Source organism: Tursiops truncatus, chromosome 2 (genome assembly GCF_011762595.2).
Source record: "Tursiops truncatus isolate mTurTru1 chromosome 2, mTurTru1.mat.Y, whole genome shotgun sequence".
Lineage (NCBI taxonomy): Eukaryota > Metazoa > Chordata > Mammalia > Artiodactyla > Delphinidae > Tursiops > Tursiops truncatus.
In genome coordinates this window covers 33091664-33101520 of record NC_047035.1, presented here as the reverse complement: position 1 = coordinate 33101520, position 9857 = coordinate 33091664, and the positions used below count along the sequence as shown (strand labels likewise).

Sequence of the window (9857 nt, the reverse complement as noted above, 5' to 3'; positions counted from 1 at the left end):
ACAGTTTTCACGATCTTAGTTCCCCGACCAGGGATCGAACCCGGGCCCTCAGCAGTGAAAGAGCAGAGTCCTAACCACTGGACTGCCAGGGAATTCCCTTACTTAGGGATTTTCAAGAATCTTTATGACCTAGTGTTTTAAAGGCCAATCCATCGCATGTTCAATACTAGTTCTGTGGATCTGGAAAGCAGTTTGAAGGCACCTAGCATTTCATTCCTTCTATTGCAGTCTTCCTATTCTCCTTCCCTCCAAATGTCTTCCATGCCAGCTTCCCTAGACGTTCCCAAGAACGTCTCTCATGCTTAAGGATCTGGATTGGCACCCAGATATCTTAGTATTTTATTGCCTTTCTCCAGCCTTGGTGGAGGTACTAACAAAGCCAGACACAGGGAGTCTTGAAAGCTAGCATTCTGTACTTCAGCTGGAATATTCCATTAGCTCATGGCTTTGGGCTCCAGAAAAGAGTCACTTCCCAATTTTAGTTAATATGAAATACTAGATACCCGATTTCCTTACAACGTGACTGTCTTGTAGATAAGCACTGCAGGATCCTTCTGCACAGCTCAAGTAAACTCTGTTGAGTGAACAGAACTGAGCAACTCCTCCTGTTGTCCCTGGCCACATTAGTGCTGGCCCCAGTGAAGTTTACCTTTGCCTGTCAGCCTCCATTCTGAGAAGCATCTTACCACCTTTGTACTAACAGTGAATTGCAATCAGGGTGCAGATGGCTTAGATTTTCTTCTCATATACATTTTTCTTCTGCTGCATGTGGGAAGCACTGTTCTTTGAAGAATTTCAAATTTACTTCCAAGCCACTTAAATGTTATTTTTACTCTAGTATGAGTGCTCAAGGACAAACGACCACTTAGACTGAAATACCCCACCTGAGAGAAACCACACAGCTTGTCCGAAGCCCTTATCCTGCTGCTGTGGGCAAGTCTGGACTCACCGAGCCTTACCTCACCTTAGTATTTCAACGCTGGCACATTGTCTTGCTTAGGTCCTAAGGGAAGGACAGTCTTCCCTTGGAAGCATAGATTTTCCTCATGAGTCTTGCCTGGCAAGAATTTTTCAGTTAACTGAAGGAGGCCGCTTTACAGACAGGATATATATATAAGGTGGGGTTTTTTTTTTTCTTTCTGTTAAGAAAAAAAGTTTGCAATGCATGTCTGGGACAGGGCAGGAAAAGCAACTTGATATTTGGAAACATGAGAAAACATAATTCTTTGGAGGCTGTTTGTAATGTCATTTCACTGCATCATTCCCTCAGTTCCAGCTAATAAGAGTCAATTCCAGGATTTCACTATCCTGAGTCTAAGTCTGGTGAAGGAGACCAGTTAGGTACCTCCTCCTACTCCAAATGTTGTTGTCCCAATGTAACCTTTGTCCCAACACCTAGAAGTGACAATGATCATTGGCATAGATGTAGTGCACCGCAGTTTTTCTTCTAGTCTTCAGTGTGGCTCTGAATCAAGTTTTCAATTAGGCAAGAATTAAAACAGGAAAGAAACGAAGGAGGAGGGGTGTCTAAGCAACCAAGTCTTCCCTGGAAGAGAAGAGGAAGCCATTAGAAGTGAATAATAGGTTTATTTGCATATACACAAGAGAAGAGCTAGCGTTGCCGGGAGAGAGGTGGGGCTTGTGAGGAGGTAAGGCTTCAGCAGAGGAAGGCACCTTGACACACAAGGGACTCCGGGCTTAGTAAATCAAGCGCAGTTGCAACCTTCTTTTGCCCCAAGCCCACTATTCATTTAACTCATTTACCTGTTGTCCTAGAGACATGGGAATCATTTACAAAACCAGGTGGAAAATAAAGTGGAGGGAAGGTTTTATAAATCTGGACCAGCCACTTAAAATTTTATGTACAGGATGCAGGAAAAAAACCGTAAGAGGCACTTTTGAATAGCTCATAACCTAATCAGTGCCATCTGCCCTGTTAGTAAAAATACCTATCATGGAAGAATCTGAGGATTAAATGTGCCTCCAAAGTTGGCGTCTCAAGTTTAGGCGAAGGGACCCTGGAAGTGGTAGTGGCAGGAACTACCACTTCTGATCTCTCCATGATCAGAAAGGAGATTTCTGGAAATGAGAGTGGATGGCTACAGAGACAAGCATTCCTCAGCCTGCTTCTGTGGGTATGCTGCGGGGCCTATCTCTTGGCAAGCTGAACCTGGGATGTCTCCCAAGGATGGAAGCCATCCTTGCTAAAAATGTCTTTCTTGGATACTAAAGTTGAACCAGAATGAACTTTGACTTCTCTTTTGAGTACCCAAATGAGATAACGGCTCTTAACATGAAAAGACCAAGTTCTGCATTTGGGAACAGTAACTACCAAGTGGCTAGTTCCCAGCGGAACTTTACTTCTTCTCCAGAAAGATATGCGGATTGTCCTTAGAGAAGTCAGAAGTGGCTAGCTACTGACTAGATTAAATAATATAAAACAAAAAGATTGGGAAGGGGAATGCTGACTAGGAAGGGGAAGAGAAACACACACTGAGTGATTATATCTTTTTTTTTTGTATATAAAGGATTAAAAAATTCCAATTTAATAAATTTTGGAAAAGCAAATGTAAAATGACTTGGGCTTATAAAACCAGAATTTACAATTATCTGTGAATAGTCAAAGACAAATCATAGAACCGTTTTGATTACAGATTAAAGTAATTCTAATGGTTACAGAATCACTTTCCCACTCCCCGGTGAGATTACAGTTGTTAACTTGTAAGCATCCCCACTGCTACTCACACTCCTTGGTCTCCTTCTCCCAAGCCAATGTTTTTACACCCAAGTCACATCACACACACCAGGCACATCTTTCTTTTAACAAAGCTTAGCAAGGTGATATCTCCTTTTGGCTTAGATCAACAACCTTCCTTTATAAATAACCCCCCTTCCCCCAGTGACTAAATTCACCCAAGTCATCATCCTCCACAGGCTGTCTCCCCTTGGTCTCAGTTCCAGTAGGACGGGTCCTTCCCTAAAAAGAACGCTGGATCAGTGAGGCCACACCAGTCACATGCTAGGTCCTCTCTAAGCCAGTGCCGCTGGTCTCCTAATTGTCTAGCACCTTTGTGCTCAAGAAAGTTGTAGTGTTCTCTCTCTCCCTCATTTCTTCCCAGTATTCTCCTGCCTTTTCATGACATCCACACCAACAAGGTATCTGTCATCCTAGGTCTTCCCGTCTTGTACAGGCCTTCATTAATAACCAAGTGAGTGTGACCACCACTGCAATGCTGAAAAGCTCCTGGTCTTTTCCTCTCTCAATCTTTATCTACCTTAATGAAACAGAGCCAGTGACTCCTCTCTCCATACTCTCTGCCTCCTAACAGACCTACTCAATAAGAATCTGTTACTTCGAGATGCCTCCTGCTCTGCAAGATCCAGTCAGAACACCACAGTCTCTGTGGACAGCAAGCCTGAGGGAAGACGCCAGTTCCACCAATTCTGACCATTTTGGGTTGAACTGAATGAAGGCAGTACCATACTCTGCCCTTTCCTATACTTCTTCATTAACACACCTATAACATTCACTTTAGTAGTCTGAGCACAAATCTCTTGAGAGCTGTCTTTCCCCTTCTTTCAATATGCCTAGATGCCACCACACGCGGTCAGGAAGAGCCTGCTGGCTTTCTGAGTGCCTCATAGGAACTAGCACCTAACTTGTTAAAGTGTTACCCACAACTAGTTATATTTTATGGCCTCCCTACAGTATGGTATTGCGCCATCGCTCAATTTGCAACCAGTGAAATTTATCAGGGGTCTATCTATGTTCTCTCAAATCTGATCTTAAGTGCTAACCTCTCATTAGCATTAAAAACGCTCCACTTTTAGTACGTCTACATTAAATGATCAATGAAGAAGTGCTACTGAGAAAACATGGAAGATTTCTTTAAGAAAGGAACCATGCTTTCCTTTCCAGCACAGCCAGTGGGCTGAAGGTCTATTTCCATTCTCGTCTCCATTCTTTCAGCATAAATCCACTACTCACTGGCAACACAACCTGATTTAGCAGGCACTCATTATTAAGACCAGAACACCTATGGCATGTAAATGGGGTGAGATGGCAGAAAATACAGATCCATAGATCCTTTCTGATGGAGAAAAGAAAGAAAAGTCTGAGACAATGAGCTCACACATGCCAGCGCACACACACAAGAACAAGTCAAACATCTCAACGAGGATTTACTTTAACAGAATCTGCACAGGTACACTATGCTCAAGTCTTACTAGAAAGGAGTCACTTGGATTTGTTTCCCTTTCTTAACACAGCACAGCCAGTGGCCAGCTAAACATCAGACCCATTGTTGAATAGAAGGGAGCAGCATCAGACACAAAACTTCAGGCCCTGGTTTTATGTGCCTTTAATACTATTTTTCCTTTCCTCTGTGTTCACTAAACAGGATTTAAAAATTTTTATAAAGCTACTTTTCGTAGCTTTTTGTTTTCCCTTTGTATTTATCATGTTTTTAATTTCTTCTCTGAGGAGGAATTCTCCGAATCTGTGTCTTCCAATTCGATTCGGTGCCTTTTGAGGCCACTATGGCCATGAACAGCCCTGCTGCTGTCTGTGTCTGGGGGGTCAGTGGGGTCCTCTCTCGTTCCAGCACTGGGGGTCTCACAGGTCATTTCAGACCCACAACAATCTTTGTGTAGGAGCATCGCCGTCAGGGACAAGTTATCATGATCAGTGTCCGAACGTCCTGGGGACGAGCAGGCCACCGCCTCCAGCTCCCCAAAGCTCTGCCCGTTGCTGTGGGGATGAGGGGGCCGGGGGTGTAAGCGCCCATTGTTGTGGTTGGCACAGATGGTTTCGAGGCTCCTCTCCTCACTGTCATCAGACTGGGTCCTCAGACAGTTGCCAGACCCGCTGCTGAGAGCGGAGCCAGATGCCTTGGGGACAGGAGGGGAGGGTGGCTCCTCAGCCCGGCTGCTCAGGGCCTTGCTCAGGGCCTTTCCATTGAGCTTCTTGGTCTCAAAAGAGTGTTCTACAGAGCCACCAGTGTTACTCGTGTCCTGAGAGGTGTCCTCTGGTGCCTCAGCCCAAGGGTGACCGCTGGGCTCATGGCCTGGGCCATTGCTGGGATTTATGGCAGAAGTCCCTTCTTTAAAAGCATCCTTGCTGTGGCCTGCGGGGGGCAGGTCCTGGCTCCTCTGGGCCATGGTCGTGTTTAGACAGGCTTCCTTACTGGAAGAAGGGGCTGGGTTGTCTTTGTGGCTGGTTCCTGCTCTCCCTTCATCTGCCTCCCCAGACACAAGCGAGCTCTCTCCCTCTTTGTTATTTGAGTAGGAGATATAGGAGTAGCGGAGCCACTTGTAAGCTTTATAGATCTTGCGCTCAACTGACTCTATGTCGGAAGTTGGCGATGCTCGGCTTGGCTGAATCTCCAGAGTGGACGTGTTCCGCTCAGGAGAGGAGGTGGGGGAAGAAGAGAGGTCATCTACTTTGATCTGGGGGTAATCATAGTTGTCTTCTCCAATGCAGGTGTCAGTGGGCTTGGTCGGGGCACCAGGCCTCTCCTCTCGAGGCATCTTCTGCCGGCGCCGCATGGCGTTCCGCTGCCGGGTGGACGCTCGCCGTTCATTCAGCTCCTCCTCATCCTCGGAGCTGCTGGGGCTGCCGGAGCTGCTGGACTCGTCTTCAGGGCTGGGAGACCGTGGCCGGGGGAAGAGATCTGTGTCCAGTTCAACCTCACAGGCGTTCTCTTCTGAATCGGACTCGTTGGAAAGAGCCAGGAGGCGTTTGTCCTGGTAGCGCCGCAGGGCAGACAGGCGCTGCTGGCGAGTGGTGGCATCCTCGCACGTGGGCGGTGGCGGAGTTGAAGCCACCACATTTGTGGCAGTGACCCGCAGGGGCCCCAGGTGGAAGGCGCTGTCAGCAGACTCATCCACTGTGGGCGGAGGGGAGCGGGGCAGCGAGGCCGAGGACTCGGAGTCGGTGTAGCCCGAACGCTCACTGACCCCTGCGTGCAGCTGGAGGATGGTGCTTTCGCTGAGGTCGCTGTCTGAGTCGGAGCTCCAGCCCTCGATCTCGCGACGCACCAGGGAGTCAAAGAAGGCCATCATCCGGGGGTCTTCCTGCACAGACTGGTTGGCGTAGTCGTGGGACAGGCCACTCCCACTGTTCAGGACAAGGCTGATGTACTCTTCGTGGGTATAGAGACAGCGAGAATCATCCTCAATCCGACCATCCAGATCTCCGGTACATCCTGGCTGCTTGTATGGGCTCCAGATCTGCACAGAAGGCGAAAACAAAACCAGTGAGGGCTGATTAGAATGTATTCTAAAGCTGTCGAACATAAAGAACACTAAGGCAGAGCTTCCCCAGACCCTCCCCGTCACTGAGCCAGGACTTGCTAACCAACTTTAAAAATATAATCCAGACTGGATTATGTGGGCCACATATGAAAATGGAAGCTTCCAGATTCAAATGTGGGACAAAGCATGGTCTAGGACACAGCATTAGCCTAGTTTCAGGAGACCCAAGTCCTGTCTCTAGGCCCAGGATAAACACACACCCTGTCTGCCACTACCCCTCTTCCCTTTAGCTTCCTCTATTAGTAGCTTGGAAACTACAATAACCCCCTTCATAATCTCAGAGCACAGAGGATGACTTGAAGATTGGCCAATGTGTTCAAAACTCTCAGAAGACTGGAGAGGTACCACTTTTCCAAAGTGAAAAGAGACCCAGCAGTCAGTCCTCTGCGACAGTTAATATTTCAGCCTATAACTCTACTTCTCCCCAACTGCAACATTTCTATTTTAAACTAATGGGAATTGCTTACTGGAGCTTGATAAGAATAGCCAGCTGCCTACACTGCAGTTCCCTCTTGGACGTGCAGGCATCAGTTACCCAGGAATCTGGGTTCTCTTAACCAGGGAGCTGCTGGCTTGCTCCCCAACTCTTCTGTTAGCTGCAGGAATAGGTAGGACACACCTTCCAAGACCACAGACCCATCCCTTAATACCCTTCCACTCCATGGTCAGAGACATGGGCGCATAGCCAAAAGGATTCAAACTAAGGTCTGTCTGAATGCAAAAGCCCAACTTTACAAGTTGAATAAGTTATGTAAAAACGATATCCAAGATAATTAAGCTGTCACTGCAAATGAGAACGATGAGCTTCACCTGATTGCCAGACTGGTCCAGAGCAGCACAGAGAAGCTCAGTTACATCAGCTGGTAGTCATGGCAACTCAGATGAAATTCCAGATGATTTTCTTGCCTTGACAGGCTGGTGTCTATATTTAGATAGCACCCAACCCAGAAAACAGTGGCTCCTCATCCCCTATCAAGACAATGGCTTTGTTTCGGCAAAGCTGTCCAAGGACAAATTCGCCTTCTTGTAAGCCCTGTTCCCGAGGCCCTTTCCTTCCGTGATTTACTTTGATCTCCTGGGAGACAGTGTTTCTTTGGAGGATCCCCAGTTCAAGAGGGGCTGAAGAAATCTTCTAGGCTAAGTGTCTTCACCAGTTCCCAACTCAGATTCATTCCTCCTTCAACTTTGTTCCCTGCCCACAACTCCTCAGGCGTTCTCCCATCTCCAGCTTCATAATCTTACCCAGGGGAGTTTTAAGGCAGTGGTTCTCAAACTTTGGCATGCACGTGAATTACCTGAAGAATAATTAAAATGCTGACTCCTGGGACTTGCCTGGTGGCGCAGTAGTTAAGAATCTGCCTGCCAATGCAGGGGACATGGGTTTGATCCCTGGTCTGGGAAGATCCCACCATGGAGCAACTATGCCCGTGTGCCACAAGTACTGAGCCTGTGCTCTAGAGCCTGCGATCCACAACTACTGAAGCCCGCGCGCCTAGAGCCCGTGCTCCACAACGAAGAGAAGCCACCGCAACGAGAAGCCCGAGCACTACAACGAACAGTAGCACTTGCTCGCCGCAAGTAGAGGAAGCCTACACGCAGCAATGAAGACCCAACGCAGCCAAAAATAAATAAATAAATAAATCAAGGTGTTTTATCTTAAAAAAAAAAAGCTGACTCCTGAGCCCCACCCTTAGAGATTCTGATTCAGTAAGTCATGGGTAGGTTACCAGGGGTCTGCACTTTTAATTAGCACTCAAGGGGTAAGTGGGGGGACCAACTTTTAAGAAACACTGGAATATAGTTTGCATACAATAAGTAGCAGAAAATAAAGGCTTAGCCTGAAGCAATTCTCAAATTCTTTGTGAGACTCAATTTTCGGGAAACATTTAGACCTGGCCTTCAGCAATGGCCCAAGCTGTAAATGACTATCTCTGCAAACAGATGTCTCTGGGAATAAAAGTTTGGTGGCTTAGAAAAAAACTGAGGTGGGGGGGACTTCCCTGGTGGTCCAGTGGCTAAAACTCCATGCTCCCAATGCAGGGGGCCTGGGTTTGATCCCTGGTCAGGGACCTAGATCCCACATGCTGCAACTAAGAGTTCACATGCCGCAACTAAGGATCCCGCATGTGGGAACAAAGATCCCGCCTGCTGCAACTAAGACTCAGCACAGCCAAATAATTAAGTAATTAAAAAAGAGAGAGACTGAGGGGTCCAACAGGCAAAGCCTTTAGGGTGTTTTGGGGTCTTAGTCTATATTCTGGGCTAAAGTTCTCACTCCCCCAGTTTAAAAATGGAAAATGTTACTAACCATGTTGCATAATATGAAATCTATATGTACTTCCCAGAAACTTAGAATTTAACAGAATCACAAAATGTTAATGGTGAGATTCTTGCTGGCCCAACTATCCAACAAGCCTAGATTTTAATCTACTACCCAGCCTCCTATATCTTCACTTCAGGAATGAAAATCAAAATACTGAAAGTTGGCATTTATATGCGCTCTGGAATGTATTAAGCTGAGGTAGACTTTCATTCCTGAAGCTTGGAGTAATGGAACAAAACGCTGGATCAGGAGGCAAGAGTCTTGAATGTGGGTTCCCACACAGCTCTAGTTCGCTGGTGACCGTGGGTGAAGCTCAGCTTCCTTATCTAAACAGTGAAATTAGATGGGTCTCATGCAATCCTAAGATTCAGAGCAAAACAAAACCCCTATCCCAGACGGCCAGTCTTCAGTCCTCAAGGGACTTGCCGCACAGAGCTGTGGGAACTAGTAGAACAGGTAGGAACCCGAGCCTCAACACTTCACATGGCCCAGAGCAAATGACTTCATCCTGGAAACCTCTTTCTCAACTGTAGAAATGAGAATGGTAAAATGATATAACGTATACCAAAGCACCAATAACTGTGGTGCTTCCTCCTTCGTTTGGCAACTGAATACCTCAACTAGAAGGTCTGAGACTCATCCTCAAAGAGACTTTTGAACAGCAGAAGCATTGACCATCCCGATTATGTTAGTCCTTCCTCATCCCTAAAATATCAATTTCAAACATTTGTGAAATTGTTATTTTTCTTACACTGAAAGTCAACAACTCAGAAGAGAAGCAATGAAAACACAACTTTCTGTTGCATGTTAAGTGTGGCTAGATGTTTCTCTTCATGGGGGGGCAAAGTTCATGAGAAAAGCAGGAGGGATGAGCAGCTTTCTCTTCAAGCCCAGTGAAAAGTTTAGCACAAGAGGCTGCTGAGGAAAAGGATGCAGTTCAATTCTTATTCAAAGCATCATCGAAATGGAAAGCAATTTAAGTAACAAGTGTTCTGATCTACACAGGTGACCATGACATGCTTGATGTAGCATCTCTAAGCCCTCTTCTCTCTTTGTGCTATCACACTAAATTTAGACATTTGCCCACCTACCAAGAAAAACTACAGATAGAGACTTAAGCTGTTATTCAGGGATGCTCCACACTCTCTACTCCGGATTCCAAGACTTCCTGGGCCCACCTCTGGCCTACCATCCCTGCCTTACATCTCAGCCCTCCCTT

At 46.5% G+C, this 9857-nt stretch overlaps 1 protein-coding gene across 5 annotated transcripts in view; it reads right to left on the bottom strand.

Annotated features, from left to right (window-relative positions):
• Positions 1-4344: 4344 nt before the first annotated feature.
• DCAF5 (DDB1 and CUL4 associated factor 5) overlaps positions 4345-9857 on the bottom strand; it is a 95188-nt gene continuing 89675 nt past the window's right edge. For all 5 annotated transcript variants that reach the window (XM_019922123.3, XM_019922116.3, XM_019922110.3 and 2 more), the window contains one exon: positions 4345-6231. In XM_019922123.3, coding sequence (XP_019777682.1) covers positions 4459-6231 — 1773 coding nt within the window. In that variant the 3' untranslated portion in view covers positions 4345-4458. The remainder of the gene's footprint in view (positions 6232-9857) is intronic.